This window comes from Mus caroli, chromosome 2 (assembly GCF_900094665.2).
Source record: "Mus caroli chromosome 2, CAROLI_EIJ_v1.1, whole genome shotgun sequence".
Lineage (NCBI taxonomy): Eukaryota > Metazoa > Chordata > Mammalia > Rodentia > Muridae > Mus > Mus caroli.
The window spans coordinates 99,580,120-99,605,119 of NC_034571.1; the positions used below are offsets into that span (position 1 = coordinate 99,580,120).

The following is a 25,000-nucleotide window of genomic DNA, read 5'->3' on the forward strand; positions in this document are numbered from 1 at the left end:
GGATTAAAGGCGTGCGCCACCACCGCCCGGCTCAGAATCTCTTTTTTTAATTAGATTTTTTTCTTTATTTACATTTCAAATGTTATCCCCTTTCTTCATTTCCCCTCCAAAAACCCCCTATCCCATCCCCCTCCTCCTGCTCACTAACCCACCCGCTCCTGCTCCCTGTCCTGGCATTCCCCTACACTGGGGCATCGAGCCTTCTCAGGACCAAGGGCCTCTCCTCTCACTGATATCCCAGTTGTTAAGAGCACTCGCAGTTCTTGTAGAGGACCTGGGTTCAATTCCCAGCACCCATATGGTAGCTCACGACCCAACAGAATCTCATGAAAGCTTGTAGGCACTACATTTGGGAACAGGAATACAGAGAGAGAGAGAGAGAGAGAGAGAGAGAGAGAGAGAGAGAGAGAGAGAGAAAGGAAAAGTACATTATCTCATTAAAGAGCTAATTGTTGTTCTTAGCATGGCTCAAGGTAGACCTGCCTTCTTGAGGGATGATTCCTTTGGACATAGGACTGACAAGCCCATCTACAACTTAAGGAAGTGGGCAATGGTATGGCTCCACTCAGAGGCAGATTGTATTCTTTTGGCTAGAAGGCAATACTTTTTCTTAATGCTACTGTAATATTCTTCACTCTGAAGAGGTAATCTTTTTTCCTATTTTAAAAAATTAATTATTTTATTTACCCCAAATGTTGCCCCCTCCCAGTCTCCCCTCCCAGAGTTCACCCGATTCTCCCTTCCAATTGTAACTGAGAGGACTTCCCCCCTCCCCTGGGAGCATCCCTCTTTCCATGGGGCATGAAGTCTCTACAGGATTAGGTGCATCCTCTCCCACTGAGTCCAGGCAAGGCAGTCCTCTGCTACATATGGGCCTGGGGTCAGACCAGTCCATGTAAGCCCTTGGTTGCTGGCATAGTCTCTGGGAGCTCCCAGGGGTCCAGATTAGTTGAGACTGTTGGTCTTCCTATGGGACTGCAATCCTCTTCAGCTCCTTCAGTCCTTCCCCTAGATCTTCCATGGGTGTGTGGGGGGGGAGTTGTTTCCACCGACTTTGGTCCAATGGTTGGTTGTAAGTATCTGCATCTGTCTTAGTCAGCCATTGGTATAGACTCTCAGAAGACAGCCATGCTAGCACATGTCTGCAAGCACAATATGGAATCAGTAATAGTGTCTGAGTTTGGTGTCTGCCCATGGGTTGGATCCCAAGTTGGGCCTGTCACTGAATGTCCTTTACTTCAGTCTCTGCTCCACTTTTGTCCCTGTATTTCTTTTAGACAGGAACAATCCTGGGTCAAAATTTTTGAAGGTGGGTTGGTGACTCCATCCCTTTACTGGGGACCCTATCTATCTATTGAAGGTGATCTCTTCAGGTTCTATCTCCTCACTGTTGAGTATTTTGGCTAAAGTCACCCCCATTGAGTCTTGGAAGCTCCTCAGATCTCAAGTCTCTGGGACTTTCTAGAAGTTCCCATGAGTACTCTCCCTGTTCCACCAACCCCCAGCAGCTGTATATTTCCATTCATTTCTCCTGGCTCTCAGGACTTCTCTTCTGTCTCCCCCATACCACATCCTGCCCCCTCTTCCCTCCTCCCTCCTCTTCCACCCGTGTTTCTCCTTCCTTCTGCCTCTCATGTTTATTTTGTTTCCTGTTCTAAGTGGGATTGAAGCATCCAAACTAGGGTCTTCCTTCTTGTTAAGCTTCCTACGGTCTGTGAGTTGTATCATGGGTATTCTGAACTCTTTTTTTGCTAATAACCGCTTATCAGTGAGTATATATCATGTCTGTACTTTTGAGTCAGGGTTACCTTACTCAAGATGCTATTTTCTAGTTCCATCCATTTGTCTGAAAAATTCATGATGTTCTCATTTTTAATAGCTAGACAGTATTCTACTGTATAAATGAACCACATTTTCTATATCTGTTCTTTGGTTGAGGGATATCTGGGTTGCTTCCAGTTTCTGGCTATTATAAATAAGGCTGCTATGAACATAACCCAAGGATATTTGACCATAACATAAGGACATGTCCTCTACTATGTTCATTGAAGAGGCAATCTTAAAATCCTTTAGAATCCAGACCAGAGATCAGAGATCTAGTCCTAAACTGCTCATCCCACTTCTATCTCCTATTTTAGTCAATACATATTTATCATTAATGTGGATAGTTAATTTTAACATGTTAGCACATAAATATTTATTTAACAATAGTAATACATTCAGTATTTTGTGTCCTGAATGCATTAAGGTAAATCTAGTGTAGCACATGATAAAAGATACAAGAAACAGCCATTAAAGTATGGTCCACGCTCCTAAGAAATACAGATTGGAGTGGGGCTGACTTACAGCCATGGTAAAGCGTTGTGGATTCTCCAATAGGATTATTCAGGAAGGGTCCATTGGAGGGGATTTTGGACCTGAAAAACTTTCATTCTTCAAAGAGGAAGCCCGTGTTCCATTTGCTAGTGATCTTGTATTTGGAGAGTCCTCAGGGGCTTGACATGTCAAAAGGTGATATGTAAAAATTTAAATAAAGTTGTGGAAGAAAGTAACTGCCAAAACACATGGGCTATTATGAACCACTTTTATTTATTTGAGTGATCTCATTGCCACATTTCTTGATATAACAGATGAAGATAAAAGTCACCAAGGCAATCTATTTAAACATAGTCATTGGATATTTATGACTTAAAACAGTAGTGCCCTTTTTAATGTGAAAATTAAGTATTCGCTTGAATAAATGAGTTCAGTTTCTAATCTTACTACATTTTGCCTTAATTATGATTTAATAATGAAATCGACACACATTCCCTTTAGACTTGTTGAATATCTACATCACTAGGACACATCGAGTCCCTTTCCCTTGCTACATAGAATCGAATTGTTGCTACCACAGTGGCTTTCTCTGGCTTTTCAAAAATCCTTTCACTTTTTCCTTTTTTAAAAAATTACTGAATATGTTCTGTAATGCTTGTCACACATTAATGTCAATGAATCTAAGCTATGTTTAAGCTATCTGCTGGCATCTAGTAATTATCCAGAATCACGAAACGCACGACAGTATCTTCTGATGTGTAAAATTTCAATCCTGAAGAAAATTCCTCAATTTAAAAACACATCTTCAAACAGTTTTAATTTAAACTTTTTTTTGTATGAAAATTACAGATACTTTTAAAAATTAGAGTTCTTATTTGATCAAGAGTGCACTGGGTTGCTGTCTCAAAACAGAATAAATCATTAGAGGAAATAGCATGTATATTGCCAGGGCAAGTTTCAAGTCATTTTTAAAAAACCCTCTGATTTTCTAAGCAAAAAATTTCATTATATTAGAACCAAGTTCTGTAGAAATAGTGACCAATTGTATGCATTAGAAATGGTTACTCAGACCAAATTACCTTACATGGAATTTGTTTGACATTTTTTAGAAAATTCATTGCCCTCATATAATGGGAGAATATTAAAATAACTCTTTATTCTGTCTTGAGGACATTTTAGCTAAGTGCTATTTCGATCCTGTTCTGGAATGGCACTAAAACAAACAAATATTCCAACATGAGAATTATGTTGATATCAGATGCAAAGTATGTGAATTCTGATACCTTTTCATTGCATGTACACTAGGAATTCTATTTTTTAAATGATATCCTGCCAGCTTTTTCACAATCCATTAATTCCTGGATCAGCATCAGAAGGAATGTCAGAGCAGAGTGAAATTCTTGTAAGACACAGATGTCAGGATCAAAAGTCAGACGCATTCTCCAAGCAGCAGGGAAGCAAGCTTGTTAGACTTTAATCGGAACAATTAGTATCTACCATGTGACAGTCTCGGTGCCCTACCTTATATGTCTGTGAAGTTCCGGCATGCTGGAAAGACAGACGTCTAAGTCTGATGGAAAATTTCATAAACTTTTGTTCTCATTATTTCTAGCCACAATTCTTAAGTTTTGTTGCTCGCCTCCAAATGTCCTTAAATGGTCAATGGCTGATGCACTTAGGTAAAGTAGGACCCATCTTGCTATGGAGAAAAGAGTTTCATCTTCTGTGGGTGGATGTAATGCAAAATGACCGGCCCTATGGATGTTTGTGGCCGTTAGTACTCAGGAGGCTGTACTGGCTGCATTATACCTCGAGAGTGAAAGCTTTTATGGTGTGCTCCCAGACTGCTCCAGCAGAGGCTCAATAAATGTGAATCATTGATGAAGGAAAAGTACTTCAAGTTGGACGGCTCCATTTTAGTGAAAGAATTTCTTTGAAATTGGCTATTATATTTCTTCTTATGCTGCCACTAAACTAAAATATCATTATCATCATCATCAATCAACCAGTTGTTTTCTGTACACATTGTTAATAAACTAACTTAATTATTTCTCCCAGTAATGCTACTGAGGTTTTTTTCACTTTTTTTTGGTGTAGTTTGTAATAGTAATTCCTTTATCCAGGTGTTAATATTGGGGTATCTTGTAGTATAATGAACTGAATAGTCAAAATCCATCTCTGGTTATCCATCTCTGGCTATGAGGAATGATCCTTTGAGGTGTGAGCTGTAGCAGTTGAGCAGATTCAGATACCAAAGTTGTCTCCACTGTATAATAGTACCAGTTAGTTCATATTCGGTAGACAGGGGTCATTATACTTAGCTAGTGATAACTATGTTTTAAAAAAGCAAAAAGCCATAGGTAAGTGTTTGAAGGACAGAGCAGAGAATATAGAGAGGGAACACGAGTGGTATAGCAGAGACAGGAACACAAGGCTGGGAAGTGGGAGGCCTGCTGGAGGCAAAGGTATAGCCTTTTCTCTGCATGCAACCAAATAGTACTATATTTTGTTGTAGCCTTAGATGACATTTTCTTAATATTAAAATGTTAAAGATGACACCTTTGGAATTCAGTTCAAATGAATTTATTAGTTGAAATAATGTATAGCAAGGGGTGCCTGATGTTGGACCTTTTATGTCTGTTATCTCAATCCATTCCATCTATGAAGTTGCAAACTCTATATTCTGACAAGTGTCCTTCCAGCAACTCCTAGGACACTTAAGGTTTTATTTGCTTACTCTTTCTTTTTTAAAAAGTTCATTCTATGTATTCATTGTATGTGATGGCATGTTACACAGAAACACTTCCATACACATCTATATTGTACAAGCCCACTTATATATTATACAAGCACACTTATATATTGTACATTTCCCTTCTCGTCACTTCTTCCCCTTCCTTGCCCATGTTAGTCACCATTGTTTCCCGAGACAGTTTTGCTTCCAATGTCATATCATATACGCACACATGAGTTTCATGTCTCTATAAAAATTGAGGAACCATAAATGAGAAGAAACAGGACACATGTCTTACTAGCTCCAGTTGCATCCACTATCACGAAAGTAATGAGCCTCCATATAGCTGAAAACAAATCCATTTGCATTTTCTGTATCCATTCTCTGTTGGTGGACAGCCACGTTGGTTCCAGAACCTAGCTGTTGTGATGCGCTGCAGCAAACACTGAGAGCACTGTTGAGCTCAGGCTACAGCTAGATTGTTTAGTAGATTTAATTTTAGGTTGTCTTTTCTGGTGGAGGTGGGGCATCCATACCTATTTCAGTAGAGGCTGGATTTAAGAGTCCCACCACATCTTTAACATTTGTTGTTATTTACTTTCTCAATGACTGACATTCTTACTGGTGTCAGATGAAATTTGTAGGTTTAACTTATATTTTTCTTTTGAAAACTGTTTATTCTGTTAGTTTATTTGTTGATTGGATTGTTTGAATTTGTCATTGTTAGTTTTATTTTGTACTCTGGGTATTAACCATCTTTCCAATTAGTTGTATACTAACAAAGAATTTTTTTCCCATTCTGTAAGCTGATTATTCACCCAACTAATAATTTGCTTTCCCATGCAAGGACATTCTATTCCCAAATGTTGACTGTAGCATTATTTCCTTAGTGACTAGAATACTATTTAGAAAGTCCTTGCCTATACCTAAATTCTAACATGTCTCATATTACTAAGTTATATTTCCTAGCTAAAAGATGCCTTCAAGACAGATTCAAAGATCACACCTTCCAATTAAAGTTGTCAGGTTTTGGATCTGCCTTGGATAATATTACATTTAAGTGACAATGTATTGTGAGCATTGCTTAGCTCCATGGCAACCCTTATCTGTGTGCTGAAGGAATGTGAGCATATTATTGAACAACTTTATCAAGTATGGAGAAAGACCTTGGAAGTTTTCATTTTGATAATGTTGATGGACTAGATCACAACTGTATACTTTGTGGAATAATTTCACATACACCATGTCAGCTAGTCCTCCTCCTATTATTCAACAGCTCAATATAATTATTGAGGTATTTGAGGGTCACTTCAGCAGTAAGTGCTGTGACCAGCATTGAACTTTATATTCTTTCCACTTCATTGACTTTGGAAAATACTTTTGAATTACTTAAGACAGATCTTAGAGGAAGCAGATTTGTCTTATGTACCCTGAGCTGTAATAAGAATATATTTGACTTCTGCTCACAGGTCTTGAAACACAGTTTCTAAACCTTGGAATAGCCCCAAATATAGAAGTGACAGGAATTTATATGTTTGGCCTTAGTGCTAAGTTTTTACCATGAGGGTTTCTAAGACATTTAATATTTCTGGACTGAAGGTGTCCTGTACATGTTATGGAGATGCCTTGTATCTGGGTTTCCTGGATGGGGTTGGTCGCCAAGACATGATGGGAGGCTCAGGACTTTCAGACTTGTTTCCCCTAACTTTGTGGAAGAGAAGGGATTGGATATTAACTTAATTATCAACAAATAATGATATAATCAATCACGTCTCTAAATGAAACTTCTATCCTAACCCCTGAATGTTGTGTTTTGTCTCTCCTCTGGCAGTGTCCGGGCACCTGGAATGCACTGTCTCAGGGAAGACAAGGCAAAGTCTGGGACTGGGGTCCATAGTCCCTGTTTCCCTTTCTGGGGATTAGGGCACTGCTGTACCCAAACCTGGAAGGGGAGAGCAAGGTCTGGATGCGCTGATTGGGAGTGAGTGCCAGAGGGGAGGGAAAAGAGAGGCCTTCTATTTTGGGAGTCTTCCTGTTGCAGCTCTTTTTGGTATAGGTCTCCGTAGTGATCTCTAATGACGCAGCTCTCTGACACAGTCTTTGCTTGTTCATATTGTCTCATTGGGGGTGGATTTGAATGCATACCCTTAATTATAGGTGAGCCAGGGATTTATAAATTTGGGGAAGGGCGTGAGAGTATCCAGGAAGAGAAGGTCATTGACTGAAGGCTAAGACTATTGCGATGCCTCATTAGCATAAAGACGTGATCCAGACACTGTGCTACCTGATTGACTGCCTGTCGACACTTTAGTTGGGGGGTTGTGGTTACATGTTCCAGTGCAGGCATGGAGGCAGGGAGGGAGCAGACCCTCCTCCTCCTTGGTCTCAAATCTCTGAGATTCCTGAGGTTTGAGCATGCTCCACTGCACTAGTCTCAAGCTCATCTGGTGGCATGATCCACGTGCCATACAGCTGCCATGGGGACAACTTTCCTATCTTTGGTGTGAGAAGCTTGAGGATGGGCAATGCAACGTTCCCCCTTTACACCCTTGTTAGTCTTTGCTCTAAGAAGAAGAGGGCACATTGTATCATGAAAGAAGTCCTTAGGATAGATCTTGCGTGTTCCTTTTGCAGAACAGAAAGTCTGTGAATGTTATTTTTGTTGTATGTTTTAGTTTATTATTTTTAAATATCAGTGTATTAGCCTTTTGAGATTTTCATACAATGTGTTTTGATCATATTTACCTCCTTCTCCAAATCCATCTTTGTTTACTATTTTTTTTATTGCTGTATAGCCTGCTGTATCATATTTTACCCATTCACTTATGCATTGTGCTCCTAACAGGATTCTTTCTAGTTAGAACATTATGAATCATAGCAGATGTTCTTGTGTATGCCTTTGGGAGAATACAGTTATTCGTTATTATGGCGTACAAACAACTAGGAGAGTTAGTTGTTAAGGCAAAGACTGGCCAAATTTTGTTGATAAGTTTTCTGAAATGGATGGAGAAACTTATAAACTTGTAGCTGGTAGACTGGACCATGTTGAGGACTTAAGATCTTATTACAAATGTAGCGAACCACCTTTGGGGAGCCGTAAGTAGAGGATTTATATGTGTTATTTCACATTTCAGAACTCTCTGTGAAAAAGGGATTGAGGATCAGGAAGCAGGGAAACCAGTGTGTGTGTGTGTGGGGGGGGGGTATCTGACGTGATCAGATCATTCAATTCAGAAAATGGGCAACATTTTAGCACTCATCTAACTTGTCTGTAGTTGACTTCTGCCTTTCTGTCTTCCAAACCCTCATCTAAGTGACTATGGATATTAGATTTGTTCCCTCAAGTCTTAGTGCCTGAGATTAGAGCCTCAGTTCACCAGCTAAAATCCCAAGCTCTCCCCCAGGTGGCCTATTTTGGAAAGAGCTAGCCTTTTGGGTAGTAGATGTAATTTTTAGTCCATAAATCTAGCCAAGGTCCTTTCCTTTTGACAATACACAGGTCTCAGCTCTGAATCTAACTTTGTGATTGACAAGCATATCTTAAAACAAGGCAGAAAGCTAGGTTTTGATATATTATTTATTTTATTTACTGCACAATGACTGCCTTGCAGTGAGTCCAGTTCCTCTGATAGACTGCAGAGGAAAGGTCTGGGAGATAAAGCTTAGTGATAAGTTATGCAGAATTTTTTTAACATTCAATATTTTTCTACAGATTTCTTTGGGACATTTAGTTGTAATTCAACACTTTTGTTTATTTGCTTCATAGAGACCATAGTAAGCAGATTTCATAGGGATAGGTTATAATTCACAGAATACAACTGGTTATTTTAAAAAAAGTTATTGAAATGATAGAGAATCAACAGAAAATGAAAGAACAAAATTGGGAAGTGGGTAGAAACCAGGAGGACAACAGAGGCTGATGATGCATTTCTGTCACTGAGTCACTGCCCGCATCCCAGCACAGTGCAGACTGCCTCTCATGCAGGCGTTTCTAAACTGCTCTGGGGAAGGTCTTCCTCTGGACTTGTAAGGAGGAGAGGAAGCACTATCCCCATCAAGAATGCATTCTCTGGGGATTCTACTTACTTTGAACAGGTTTGGTATTGGATAATTCTAAGTCAAAGAAAAAAAAAAGGAAAAGAAAAAATATTCACAATAAATACCATTATATTCCAGTACCTTAAATAACATGCTTGCTTTGAATTGACAGCTGATGATCTTCCTCTGTCTCTCATGTTCTCTCTCTTTTTTACTTATCTGTCTGTCTGTCTGCCTGTCTGTCTATGTTGCCCAGGATAACCTTGAAGTCACTTGTGAGGGATTAAAGGCATGTACTTCAATACCTCGCTTCTAATTGTGTTTCTTGAGATAATGAATGAATTTTTCAATGAACTCAATGCTAACTGCTATGTGGGATTCTGTCTCTATAAAATGGCCAAAAAAAAAAAAAAAGCAGAAATCTGAGTAAAATCAAATTAACACATATACTAGCCAAACTAGCGACATTTTAAATCAAGTTTAAAAGTTTGTAATATTTGCTATTAAATATTTCTCCAGAAATTTTTTATATTTTATTTTCATCCTTCTCTCTTAAATGCAGTGAGTGTGTTTGAGTGTTCCCAAGGTTTTGAGTGTTTTGGGAACCCTCAAATATTAAAAATTACCTCAACACTGTCTGTAGTGATGGGAGATCTTTCCATCTCCATGATTCAGAGGCTGATAGCTACAAGAACTCAGAGGTCTCTAAACTGGCATGGCACAGAACACAAGGCACATATTAAAGAGTAAAAGTTTTCAAATCCATTAAAAGTATCCATGAAAATTTAAAGTGCTATTCAAATCAAGAAAGCCACATATTTAATGGCATGCTTAAGTAGACCACTAACTAATGCACTTTAAAATTTTTAATTATATCCTATCTATGATAATTTGGGTAAGTTGTTATGTATTTGATGTGTAGGTTTATGTCCTTGTGTGTATATGCATGTGCACATAGAGGACACAGGACAACTCGTTTTTATTTATTTGCATGAGTACATGTGTGTCCAAGTGTGTTCAGATACATGTGTGTATGTGTTTGGGGGGGGGTGCATGAGCACATGGAGGCCATAGGACAACTTTGAGTATCATGCTTAGAAACAGCTGTATACCTCCTTTGAGACAGACAGTCTCTTCATTGTCCTGGATCTTAGCCACTAGGTTAGACTATCAAGCTGACAAACCCAGGGGTCCTTCTATGCCTACCTCCTTATTGATCAATTACAAGCTTGTGCCACCACCGTGGCAGGCATTTCTATAAAGATTCTGGGAGATGAAATGTACAAACTCATGCTTGTGATGCAAGCACAGAGCTATCCTTTAGCCCTTGGTTAGATTACTTTTCCTTCTTTTCTTTTTTTTTTTTCTTAGATATTTTCTTTATTTACATGTTAAACGTTCTCCCTCTTCCCAGTTTCTCCTCCAAAAAACCACCTGCTCACCAACTCACCCACTCTGGCTTCCTGGTTCTGGCATTCCCCTACACTGGGACATAGAGCCTTCACAGGACCAAGGGCCTTTCCTCCCATTGATTACTGACTAGGTCATCCTCTGCTACATATGTAGCTGGAGCCATGAGTCCCACTGTGTGTGCTCTTTGGTTGGTGGTTTAGTCCCTGGGAGCTCTGGGGGTACTGGTTAGTTCATATTGTTGCTTCTTTCCAAGTACTATCTTTAGCTTTCTAAAAAAGTGTGTGTGTGTGTGTGTATTAAGAGAATGAGCTATTTTATGGATTTTACTCCTGCAGTTTCATAGTTTAGATAAACTCAGTGATACTTATTGCAAACTAAGGATATTCCAAGAATCTAGGTAAGCCTGTTCAGCTAAATTAAATTATTTATTTTCTGTGTATCTATTTCCATGACACATTGTCCAGTCTAAATGGGTCCCTGAGGGCAAATTGAAAACCATTTGATGTATGCAAGTCAAAGATAGAATAATATTAAATTTAATGAAATGAAGGGTATAACAGTAATAACTGTCAGACAGCTTGAAATTCCTTTATGGGTATGAAAAGAATCTTGTTTTACACAATCATATGAAAATGAGAAACTTCTGTTTGATAAAATGTAGCATAAATAATGGTCCTAATTGTACTATACTCCATTAGTGAGTCCAGGGTGAAATAATGCCATAGACTGCTTTTTAGTTTTTTTACTCCCTCTAAATTCTTCCTTACCTTATTACTTTTGCATCTCTCTTTGTAATGCAAATTCACACTCTGTAATTTATTAAAAAAACAAAAGACTTACCAACATAAAATAATACTCTAATGTCAGTGTGATTTTTTTCCCACGTAAACAGAGTTTACTCTTTATCCACATGGTCACTGGTCATGAGCTCTTCTCGTTGAGGGCTGAGAGGAGTGATAATTCTATTCAAGGTCTCCTTTTTTCCCTACAGATCCATGCTTTTACAAGTTCATCATTTTGGGAATGTTATTGTTATTAGAATGTATGACTGAGAAAGGCCTTTGTTATAACTCCATTTTATGCTTTTTATAGAGAGTCAGGAGGTAGACAGTCTGATGATGGAATCTATTGTCCACACAATCTCATAATTTAATAGTAAATGACACTTATAAGAAACCTGTAGTTCTTTCAAAATTGAACATAACTTTATATAATTTAAGTAATCCTAGATTTTTAGACTGAAGCTAATAATTTTTTTTTCAAAAGACAATAGGTAAGACAAGTCTGGTTGATAGCATGTATCATCTTGAATCTGAAGTTTAGATAATAGAAAATAAGTAATTTAAAATTTTACCAAGAAATATAATACAAATCAATAATTAAAGTACATTTGCATATCTAAGCTATTTTCTACCCATTTTATGATGGAAATCTGTCAGTCTGACCGTCAGGCTTTTTTCATTCACTTATTTTCTTTTCTATAACGTTCTCTTTATTAAATGTTATATAAACTGAAATATGACAAATGAATTTCTCACAGAAGAGTAAGCCTTTTGAGAGATCATGGGCCTTTCAACAATATCTATCTAGAGTGATTAATTAGATCAATTGAAATGCCTATAAGCTTAATTTTCTAGGCTTCAATTTGACAATGCTGCACACAGGAAATATATTTGAGTGGGAGAAAAGTTTCCCTAAGACAATCTTTAAAGTAATTTTGGTAGTCACTGATGGCTCTGGCCAGATTCTAGGATTGTATGGTTACATAAGGAAGTTTATTGCGATCGAGTAGAACATGTGAGTAGTCCTGGCCAGTAAGTTGTAAGCTGAGATAATGCTTGCTTAGCGTTTTCATTGTGACTGGTGGGGTAGTTGTGTGCCCCAGAGTGAACACCTATGTTGTGTTTCAGAGTGAACACATATGTTGTGTTTAATCAGTCCATGATGGAGTGGCTGACTGTTACAATGTCAGGATGGGAAAGCTATGGAATGTGCCCAATCTTGTCTACAACTTGTTTACAGAAAGAAAGCTTCAAAGAACCACAGCCATGCCTACTTGTTTGCTCCCTGTGTACTGTCTGTAGCTCCTTTCATTCTCTACAGAATTGAGTTGAACAAAAACTCTATGCCAGAAAAATTGAAACCTGAACATTATTTTACCTGAACTTTTAAAGGAAAAGTCTCTCAACTTCTATTCAACTTCTATTTATTTACCTATTGTTTGGTGCCATGAAGGTTAAATTGTAGAATTGTCTTATCAGGATGCTGTTGTTTCCCACCGTAACTTTATCTACGCTTAGATACTGAGGTTTTTATCCTAATAGCATCGTCTATCCAAATAAAACTAAATGTTTAATAGGCTACAAAATTGATTCTTAGGAATGCCAGTATTGGACTTCATAGTGAGTGAGTGGGGTGGGTGTAAGTAATGTCATAGCACACAGTATAAACTTTCAATTCATTATTCTTCCTGTCTACAGGTGAACAGAATTTAGTGTGTTTTGAGGAAATATCACCTTTTAAGAAGCAAAGTGTAGGTTTTTCACAGCAAGTGAGAGAACAGAATGTTCAAAATGTCCTCATTAAATCTTGAAGCCATGCTGCCTTTGTTCACTGTCATCTATTCCTCATTTCCCTCTTTTCCTGGAAACTTTAGCCTCAACACAAGCTCCTTAAGAAACAAAAATGTCAGCCGTTCTAGCTCTCAGGGTTTCAGAATCAAGAAATGAGATGAAGGATTTACAAATGTTCTTTGCTTGACTAGTTAGACCCAAGTGGAGAAAGCTATTGAATTCTAGGAACATGCCAGCATACACTGCTGTCAATGACGGCTGTGCACTGCTCAGTCTAGCCTTGGGTATCTTCCATCTAGGCTGCTGAGGTAGCTTTCAGGATGGGTATCACTTGCCCTCTTCTTTAGACAAACTCAGTGCTTCCTACTTACTGGAGCATATCTCTTAAAGTTTGGATTGTTTGATTTTTCCTTACAAACTGACATCAAAAGACCTCATAACATAGAAACATATTTCTTGCTACCTGCTTTAGTCCTAGTGTGCTAGAATCTCAGGCGTCCTGTGTTTTCCTTTCTGAAGGTGTATCTTCTGCTACATCTACTGAAGGAAAGACAAGTGTGTTCTAACCCAAGCCTCTCTCACAGGTTGTAAGCTCTTCAGTGGAATCTTTCATGATTTTTTCATCCTTCAAGTTTGGCAGTGATTAGCATCCACATCTTTTCTGTTTGCACACATGTGTTATCTTCCTAATCATGCCACTAACTCCACAGGATAGAATTTCTAGATCGAATGACATCTAGTACAGTACTTTGTGAGCAATAGTATATGTTGAATGAGTAAGCACATGAGTAACCCAGGTGCCTTTTTATTTCCGTATGAATTGTAACAAAGGAGTACTGTGAGCCATTGACTCTGATTTGGGTGTTTGTCATCTTTCCGGACATGCTGTGAGGTACAGGCCTTGGCAGCGTGTAGGTGGTCCTTTTGTTTGATCCACCATACTCCAGTCTTCCTTTACAAAACTTGTAGTATTTACATCCCCTTTCTTCCCATAGGCATAGAAATCTTCCTTTGTTTCTTCTATTCTTCGGTCTTAATTATTTAATTGACTTTGTCCAGTCAATGACAGAGAGCAAATGAATTCTTCATAATTATTTAATTCTTATAATACAACATTAAATTAGACACACACACATAGTTAATCCTTTCAACAATACATGCATGGTTACTATTACTAATTCCTAACAAGAAGACTGAACCTAAGAGATGATAACTAAATCTCTTAAGTTATAGTAATACATGGCTAGAAAGCAAAGTAGCTGGGACAGTAACCCAGTCTGTCTCTAATTTGTAAACCACTGCTTCCTCAATTTCCCCTCATTTGTTTTTATTTTAAAAGCTGAGTCCAGTCATCTTTTACATGTCTGTCATTTGTGTCATGTAGGTTTAAGCTCAGAGTCCTACAACATTCTAGGGAATGACAAGACCATTGGGAAAAACACACAAAAGAACTATAACATTATGTCCCATTTAAAGGGCTTATGATTTAGTTGGCTACAGAAAATAAATATCAAATAGGCAATAGAAGACATCAAAGTTAAGTTCTAAATTGGTCAGTGCAAATGAGTCAAAAATTAATAGACTGTCATAGTTAAAGTAAGGGAATCTCAGGCCACTAAACTTGTTTATAGTTGAATAGTTTGACTGTACAGGGGGGAGATAATTTGGATTACAACAACGGTGCAACCCAAGGAGGTTAAGGAGAGTGGAAGACGGGGAGCACAGTACTGATGGTTGCCTTCAAAGTGTGGTGCAAGGAGTGTGAAGAACCTGACTTCAAACACAAAGATGGGCAAATTAGATTAGGAGAGATAGTTCACAGATATATGTCTGTGCATGTGTAGTTGAGTGAAAACATAAATGTTCCCTAGTTCACTGTTGTATCACCACCACCACTGGTTAGTGATGATGGTTGTCCGTTTTTGAAATAATACCTAAACCTCACCCTAATTAGGTGGAAAATAACCATTAGAAGTTGGTCTTCAAAGTTACGTTTAAAATACTCAGTACTACAAAAAGCCCCACATGATTTTTAATATGAAAATGGGGTTAGGAATATGGAAGTAAATGGACATGAGGCCTTCCCATGCCACCATTTGGTAGTATAGATTTATAAAGAAGAGTTAAATGTGATCAAGGGTCACATTTAAGAGTCAGCACTCCATAGACAGCAAAATAATGCAGCTAAACAGAAGGGCCTGAGAAGAAATGAGATGGATGGATAAGATGGGGAATTAGAAGGACTGCTTAGAGAGCAATTACAGTAATTATGGATTAGGAGGTTGAAGCCTTGCTTAGGGTGGTTTTCTGGAAATAGAAAGAAAGTTGTAATCTGAGAGTTTTCACAAAATCTTGCTGATTGGTAGTCCAAAGGATGGGGAAAAAGAAAACCCCAAGAAATTAAATGGCAGGTCCTTGACAAATATAAGGTTGTATTGCTAAACCTTTTTAGGGTAATGCTTGGTGTATGGCGCTGTAACATTTTTAAAAAATCATATTCAAATTTGAAGAAGTCAACATTTAATATGGATGAACTTTTCCCAATATCAAAATTCTATATGGGTGTGAGAGTACTGTTTTCTGTTACTATAGTTATGTATACTTTCTTGTATTTATGCTTCAATGAATGTGTTTCTCCTTTTCCAGCCCCCATGTTTAATAATCAATGGGGTGAAATATAATTGAATATTAGCTCTAATTACCTAATTTATGTTGTGTTCCAAGGGGTATCCTAGTATGACATTCAGCTACAGTATCAGACTGTTTCTCACTGTGGTTTAATTTACTTGGTTAGAATCAGGAGAGAATCAAACGCTGGCATTTTAAGAGCTTACAGGTTTTAGGAATGAAGTTTCTGAGCTTCTCTGGCTCTTCACTCACCATTCAGAGACAGTTTCTTAAGCTCTAACCACTGTGTACAGGATAACCCCCCAGAAGCATAAAGGCATTTCCTAATGTCCTGTGTTTTGCATTTACCTCTCATTGGCTAGTTATGTAGGCTGGGAAATAAACTGTTTCAGCTAGGCACATTGTACAGGTTTCTAGGAGTGAGATGGTCACATAGATAATGAGAGCCTGTACATTCTTTCTTTGGAAAGAAATCATATTAAGCACCTACTGTGTCTCAGACATCCTTCACATGAATAAGACAGCTACGATCCTGGTTGTCTTTAAGCCTTGACGTGTCAGGAGAGAAAGTCATGGCATAAGCCATGACACACACATACATAATGGGCAGCATGTTAGCTAATACAGAAGAAAAGTTGACAAGTGATTTTATTATAATTTTTTTTTGTAGCTCTTTAAACTTCGTTTTCATCTTAGATTAATTTTTTCGGCATATTGCTTTACATTACTTTGGAAAAAAGTGTGACTAAATAAATACATCTAATTTACAAATAATTTACATAATTTGCTTTTAATGTAATTTCTAGTCAATTAATAAAGTATCTTAATTTGGAGGGCTTCGAGCATTAGTCAGAATCAGAGACTTAAAAATTTTCTTTTTTTTTTTTTTGATTTTTCGAGACAGGGTTTTTCTGTGTAGCCCTGGCTGTCCTGGCACTCACTTTGTATACCAGGCTGGCCTCGAACTCAGAAATCCACCTGCCTCTGCCTCCCGAGTGCTGGGATTAAAGGCGTGCGACACCACGCCCGGCTCTTAAAATTTTTCTTTCTCTCATCCCTTTATTTGTTTATATTCTATTTTTATGTTCACCTTAAATAATGTTTTAGAATGCCATACATTAGTTTTGTTGCATTCTGCTTCATGGTTATGGAGACAGACCTGTGAGGTGTACTCTGTATCTTGTACTGTTTAGATTGTTTTGGCGTTTTTGCCCTCATCTCTGAGTGCTACTAGGGGGTAAGCCTTCAAAAATAGTGTGGTCACTAAGAACATCCCCCAATACAACCCAAAACAACTGCCAGCTCCACAAATAACACAGATACAAGAAACACGAAAAGGAAGGTAGCGTAATGACTCTTCCAAATGGTCAGAACTCCTCAACTACAGAGTTCATTGTTAGACAAGGAAAATGTCAGATAAAGATCTCAAAAGTTTACTGGTAAAAGTGACCAGCAATCTCAGGAGAATACAAAGAAGCAAATGAATAATTGAAGGAGTCAACTCAGGATCAGGACAGGAAACCAGCAACGTAAAGGGGGGAGGGGTCAACTCAGGATCAGGACAGGAAGCCAGCAATGTAAAGGGGGGAGGAGTCAACTCAGGATCTGGACAGGAAGCCAGCAACGTAAAGGAGGGAGGGAGTCAACTCTCAACCAAACCCCAAAAGGGAGAGAAATTCTGCAAGGAAATTGAAATAAGGGGACATTTATAGAAACCTTGGAAATGAAGCTTGGTGGAAAATATCATTAGAGTAGGCCAAGTGCAGAAAGGATATCAGGGGTGAAAGGAAAGGTAGAACACACAGGGCACTCATACGTCAGTAAAGAAGAAGTGACAGACAAGCATGGCCACTAGACCCAAGGGACAAAACTAAGAGCCTACAAAATTGAAGAAGGAGGTAAGGTTCAAAAGGGAAGCCCAGAGGATTTATTTAGTGAAATCATAGCAGAAAATCCTCAAATCTATTCAAAGATTTAGGTATCAAAACACACTTGGTATTTAGAACCCCTGAAACACATGGCCAGAGAAACGTCTTGATGATATATTATCATCCAAGATATCAAAACACAAAGTAAAGAAACAACATGAAAACCTGTAAAGGAAAATATTGTCTTCCCCCTTAAGGCAAAAAGAGACCTTGTCAAAGACCCTACCAGCAACCCTAAAGCCCCAGAAATCATAGAATGATGCAGTATAGGGCACAACTAAATAATTAGCAACCAAGATGGCCACAAATAGCAAGGGTGTATGTTAAAGTTGATGCAGAAATGGCAACACTGCAAGAAAAGTACAAAGAAAAGCACATTGTTACTAGCAAAGCTTTAAACATAGTTAAAGGAATACAGTGCAAAGAGAAGGATACATTTTATAAGAGAAATAAAGGAGAGGTAGAATCAATAATGTCTAAAAATAGAAGAAAGGAAGGAAGAAAGAGAGAGGGAGGGAGGCAGGAATGGGGGAAGGGAGGGAGAGAAAGAAAGGAAGAAAGGCAAAGCACATTGTGGTGATTTAAATGAAAATGTTCCCCACAGGCTCAGATATTTAAACTAGTGAAACTCTACTACCAATAGGAAAGACGGAAAAAATCCAATAATTCAATCTACCAGAAAAACATCCCCACATTTCAAGAATGAAAAACTTCTCACAAGAATAATCTTAAATATATAAAAATCCTCAACTCACTAATAAAAAGATGCAGACTGACTCTACTGAATTATCAGGAGGTACAGCTCAGACAGCATAGTTACTGCTTTCCAGCACAAAGACCTGGGTTTGATCCTCAGAACCTTCAAGAAAACAAGGCAAGGGTGGTAGCATGTGTTTACATTTCAGCACTGGAGAGGTGGAGACAGGTGGTTCCCTCAGACTTACTGGACATCCAGGACAGCCTACTTGGTGAGATGTAGGCTGGTGAGAGATATTTTTGCAAAAATAATCTTGTTACCTTCTTCACACAGTGTAGAAATGCAGCCCACAGGTCTAGGAACATCTCTTCATTCTTCAGCCATCTACCCAGAAGTCACTCATTGTCTTAACCAGAGCCAACTGTATTTGAGTCTAGTGAGAGTGGTGGACTTAGCAAATGTGTAAAACTCCCAATCTCTTTTTACTAGGGCTTGGCTTACCTTTATAGGTGAGACTTCAGCTCCCTTCTTCCCTGTCTGGGAAGGAAGCCATTGCACAGCTGGACCTGCACAGCTGGACCTGTCTTTCTTCTCTTTTGTTCACTGGCCTGTTTTCCCAGCTCTACAGTTGTCACTTCCTTTGTGAAGTTCCGAAACTCCTTCTGTCTTTCTCCTCTCTGCAACACAGTCTTACCAGGTGATATGCAGGCAGCTTCTGATGAGCAACTTCAGAAAAGTTTTGTTTTTACACTTTTTAAACTAGTAAAACCACAAAGGCTTCCATGGTTTCCTGTTACATTGGTGGCATTTAGTCAATAACCCATCCATAACGTGTTAGATAATTATGAAACATTTGGTCCTTCTTGTGATGCACTTAAGAGAAAATGTTTCCTAAGAGAATCTGGGGCAGATGTCCCTTGCAAAGATCCTTTAAATGATTCAGGGGGGATGAGTGATGAATAGTCACGAAAGCAGAAGTTGGTCTGTCTTTTCAGAGAGACAGCCAGTTGCCACATGGTTTGCTGGCCCAGCTATGCTTCTTGCTCTCTCCTTATCAAGGGACCATTTTACATCTGGCCCTGACTGGACTGGAAGGAATGAAGCTTAGCCTGACCTGGTAGGTTTGAGGGATCTGGAGACAGTTTTCAATGGAACAGCTCTCTTTTACTGAGGAAAACAAGGGCTATATAAACCTTGGGGAGTGGGTAGGGGCTTTGGGGTGAGTACACATTATTGGCTGCAGCTAAGGTACTGGGAATGCTTCATTTGCATGGAGAGAAATTCCAGATGCTTACTGGGCATGTCCTTAGAGGGAGGGAAGAAGTTTCACCTGTGATTTGGCCACTGGCCTATGTGACTACCTCAAGGGTGGCAGAGGCAGAGGTTGTAAGGCTTATGTGTGTTAAGACATGCATGCCCAGATCAAAGAGAAAAGCAATCCCACACCTGGCAGACTCAGAATGAGATTTTCAGCTAAGGACAGGTCTCAGTCTCGTTCTTGCTATGGACTGGCTCCCTCAGTTGCATGGCTTTCTGGCCACACAGTGATTTAGTTTTTTGTCCTTTTTTCCCGTTTTTTTTCTTTATATTAATTATTTTATTTATTTACATGTTGCTTTCCCCTTCTCAGTGCCCCCTCCCGAGAACTCCCTGCCCCCTCCCCTCTCCCTCTTATCTCTAAGAGGGCTCTCCTCTACCCACCTACCACTCCTGCCTCATCTTTTAGCATCCCCCTTGGCTGGGGCAACAAGCCTCCACAGGACCAAGTGCCTCTCCTTCCATTGATGCCAAATAAGGCAGTCCTCTGCTACATGTGTAGTGGAAACCATGGGCTGACTCATGTGTACTCTTTGGTAGGTGGTTTTAGTCCCTGGGAACTCTGAGGGGTCTCATTAGTATTCAAGAGGGCGAATCTGTTACTTCCATTTCCCTTCCTCTTCTTATCCATAGCATCCTTTTCATACCCTGTCTGTTCATAGACTTCAGTGTGCTCTTCAGAGCCTTGATGGGATGTCTACTACCCGGTCCTCCGCTCTAGATTCCTATGTAGATCAAGGATGGTCAAGTACTCAGTAACAGGCTAGAACTGAGGGGAAAGCTAACTTCTTTGACTCAGAAAAAGAGTAAGATATGCTCTAGGAGAGAAGGAACCCTCATGAAACTAGACTAGTCTGATTGCACAAAACTAACTGTATTTTTTAAATTAAAAAACCTCTCATATATAAACAAATATCTTAATACAACCTACCTGTTTGCAGTATCTGCTCCTGGACTAAAAAGCACAATCTCTGGGATGAAGTGTCCATGTTCTGTCCAACATTCACATAGTACCTTTCAGACTATGTGTTCTGTAATTGGTACAGTCCTGCTAAGGATTTATGAATGAATGAAAAAAATTAGTTCATACTCACCTGTTCCCAGAACCTTGCTCCCTCTCCTGGGTGTGTTGCTTAGCATAATATGGTGTTTGATAATGTTTGAACTGTCTCATTTGCAGAATTGAAAGTGGGTGATATCATCCTCATTTTACAGGTGAGGTGACAAAGGACACAAGAGATGTCCAATGTGTACTTAGGATTATTTTGTTCTGTAGGGTCTTATCATTTACCTGAAAACACAATATTAACATCCATAAGGTGATAAAAGAATATGGTAATAAAAGAACATGTTATAATAAAAATACTTAAAATCAAAGTTAAGGAACCTAGATGAGGAGTAACATGACTTTATCAGACCTTACAAAGTCTCTATGCCCAGATCTCCTTGTGTTGGCTTCTGATGTAGTCCACACCCCTCTCTACTTTGGCCAGATTTCTTTAACAAACAGCCTTAGCTCTCCCCTTGTCCCCCCAGAAAGTTTCTGACTGTCTGGAATGTTTCACCTTCTCTTGTGACTCTGGCACATTATTCCTCTTGGTGCTCCAGTGTGCTTTTCTAGCCTGTGTGAAGGATTCCTTTTTATGCCTCACAGTCCTTTGTGGAACCTACCTGAAGTACACTTAAGGAAGAGTTTGATGTCTTTGGCAGGGTCTTGCAAAGTATCCCAGACTGAATTTCTTTTTTTTTAAATTTTTAATATTTTTTATTACGTATTTTCCTCAATTACATTTCCAATGCTATCCCAAAAGTCCCCCATACCCCCCCACTTATTCCACAGTCCCTCAGACTTCCAAGTATCTGGGATCCCAGGCACGGTGAGCCCCAGCTCTTGGCTTAGATCATTCTTCTTCTTTCCAAAATCCATGTCCTTAATGGGCTGGCATTTTTCTTTACTGAATGACAAGTACTTAGAAAATGTCAGGTCTTATTATTCATTGAACAAAAGAAAGGATAAAAGGTCTACTTGATGTAAGGCATAGGTATAGATGAGGAAAAAGTGAGTAAAAAAAAGTGTGGTTTTTAATCATCATGAAAGAAGAATTGATGAGGAGGTAGAGAGGAAATGAGATGGGATCTAGAGGTGGGAAGAATGCCTTAAGTCAGTACTTAAGTTATAAAATCATTTGCTTTCATTAGACATTTGCATACATACTGTGATGGTTTGAATAAATACTTGGTCCCTAATTAGTAGAACTGTTTTAGGAGGTACGGCACTGTTGGAGAAAATGTGTCACGGGGAGTAGGATTTTGGATTTTAAAAGTCCATGCTAGACCCCCTTCTCTCTACTACTTGTACATCAGATATAATCCCTCAACTACTGCTCCAGTGTGATGCTTGCCTGCTTGTTGGCATACTTCCTGCCATTATGGTTGGTCTTGGACTGCAACTCTCTGAAGCTGTGAGCACCCATTACATGGCTTCTCCTATAAGTTTTCTTGGTTATAGTGCCTCTTTACAGCAATAGAGAAGTAACCAAGACACATGTATACATACACATCTTCATATTTTTATGTGACAAAGTTTAATGTTCAGAGAAAACAAGTATTTTAACTATACTTTCATGAGTGATACATTTTATACATCAGAGGTAACATCTAATTTTGTTGGCTTATGTTTCAATTCGTATGGAAGAATTTGCTTATTGTTGAAACTTTAATCAACCAAAAATGTTGGTGTCCATCTGTATTAGAGTGCTATACAGTAACAAAATGTATAGAATTAATCTCCATCTATATGCATAGAAAAGGGATTTCGTAGAATGACAGGGTACAGTCTAGCTGTTCTAGCAATGGCTGGCTATGGACAGAAAGTCCAAGACTCCAGAAGTTGCTCAGCCCATGGGGCTGATGTCTCAGCTGCTCTTCAGTAGATGCTGGCATCCTGAAGATGCAGGCTTTAGAGCCAGCGAGGCTTTAAAGCTAGAACGGAGAGAGTAATCAGGCAAAGAGCCAAAGTTTCCTTCTTCCAGATCCTTTCACGAGGCTTCCAGCAGAAGGTGTAGTCTAGATTAAAGGCACTGTCTTCCCACCTAATGATCTAGATCAGAAGTGGATCTTCCTATTTCAAATGAGGCAAAACTTTCTCACTAGTGTGCCTTCCACTATTAGATTTTAGTTAATTCCAGATGTAGATGTTGACAAACCAAGAATAGCCATCATGCCATCTCTCCCTTGAGCCCTAGCTAAGGCCTAGCAGGATAACTGAGGTAAATTCTGTTTCTGACGATATTCAATTTTTAAGATTTATGTTTTTTAGCCGAGTGTGGTGGAGAGCGCCTTTAATCCCAGCACTTGGGAGGCAGAGGCAGGCGGATTTCTGAGTTCGGGGCCAGCCTGGTCTACAAAGTGAGTTCCAGGACAGCCAGGGCTATACAGAGAAACCCTGTCTCGAAAAACCAAAACAACAACAACAACAACAACAAAGATTTAAGTTTTTATTTTAAAATCATGTGTATACTTGTTTGTCTGTGTGGCAATATATACCTCTCAGTGAAGATGCCCAGGGAAACAAGAAGAGAACACTGGATACCCAGGAACTAGAGGAGGTATAGGCACTTATGAGCTGCCTGATGTGCACTAGGAGTAGAATTCAGATACTCTGTACGATCAGAATGCACAGTTAATAATATAACTCTTTAGCCTCTGGAACAGAAGTGTTTGTTCGTTTGTTTCTTTGTTTTTACAGGAAACCTCTCCTTTAGCTATTTTCATAGGATGCAGTAATTAATTCAAATTAAATAGCTACTTTTTAATGAAAAGCAGTTCTTACTTTTTTCAAAACTTATCTTTTTAGATAAAAAAGCAATAGTACTATACTTGATAACAAAAACTATCAAATACTTCAAAAACAAATCTCTTCTTTCCACAACTCCCAGAAGCAACCTTATGCACCTTTCTTGGAATGTCATGTCCACAGATGAGTTTCTAACACTATTGCCCCCTTTCTCCTCTCTTCCCTGTACCCCACATTCCCCACTTCTCATTGTCTTCTTTCTTGCCCTTTAGTTGGAGCAGGTCTTGTACTATATGGTACCCTGCTAACATATTTTGAAGAAATATCACACACTTTACATATCTGCTTATAGCGTCTGGATACATCATGATTTTTTTCTTTTGTTTTATTGGATATTTTATTTACATTTCAAATATTATCCCCTTTCTGGGTTTCCCCTCTGGAAACCCCCTATCCCATCCCTGCTTCTGCTGCTTCTATGAGGGTGTTCCCCCACCCACTACCCACTCCCACCTCCCTGCCCTGGCATTCCCATATACTGGGGCATCAAGCCTTCACAGGACTAAGGGCCTCTCCTCCCATTGATGCCCAACAAGGTCATCTTCTGCTACATATGTGACTAGAGCCATGGGTCCCTCCATGTGTACTCTTTGGTTGGTGGTTCAGTCCCTGAGAGCTCTGGGTGTGTGTGTGTGTGTGGTTGGTTGATATTGTTCTTCCTATGGCGTTGCAAACCCCTTCAGCTCCTTCAGTTCTTTCTCTAGCTCCTCCATTGGGGACCCTGTATTCACCCCAGTGGTTCTATGTCAATAAACATTAGGTCTTTTTCAGTCTTTGGTTATTACAGACAATTCAGTGATGAGAATTTCTGCATTTTGGAACTTTGTATGAGTTTGTCTGTATGTGTTCTCATAAGTTTTAGCTGGAAAGGAACCATACTGTTCCCGATAAGACCTGAGAGCATCTGCTTATCCAACCATTGGTGATTAGATAGAGCATAGATGTTTTTAAATGTTGTCAGCTTATTAGAGAAACATTCTAATAATTTGGCAACTTCAATAGTTTACAGTCTGTACTTCTCATCACTGACAATTATGCCAAATATATTTAAGATATTTTCATTTTATTTCTTATATGTTTTTGCATCCTTTGTGAATTCTCTATTATGCTGGTAGTGAACATAGCATCAACATGGCATATTAGCTGTCAAAGGTAGTGTTTGTCCAGCTTTCCCAACACATGGCTACATTTTCCCCATTCTACACTATATGTGCCTTTTTATTTTGCCTATTTATTTCATCTATTTGTGTGTTTGCCTTCACATATGTATGTGCACCACATGTGTGCCTGGTGCTGAGGAGGTCAGAAGAGGGTGTTGAACCCCTGAAACTAGAGCTACCAACAGAAAGAAAGGGCTCTCTAGACAAGGAAGGAGCTTTGTATGGAATACTTGCTCACAGATGGGAAAGCTAAACAGCCAAGCAAGCTTAAGACAATATCCCTCTGCCCATGTGTATTTGGTTCTAACATTCCTATGCCCATGTGTGTTTGGCTATAATA

At 39.0% G+C, this 25,000-nt stretch overlaps 1 protein-coding gene across 1 annotated transcript in view; it reads left to right on the forward strand.

The window, feature by feature from the left end:
- Dcdc1 (doublecortin domain containing 1) overlaps positions 1 to 25,000 on the forward strand; it is a 361,410-nt gene that overhangs the window by 71,329 nt on the left and 265,081 nt on the right. The window contains 1 exon segment of the mRNA XM_029468240.1: positions 9,146 to 9,167. Coding sequence (XP_029324100.1) covers positions 9,146 to 9,167 — 22 coding nt within the window.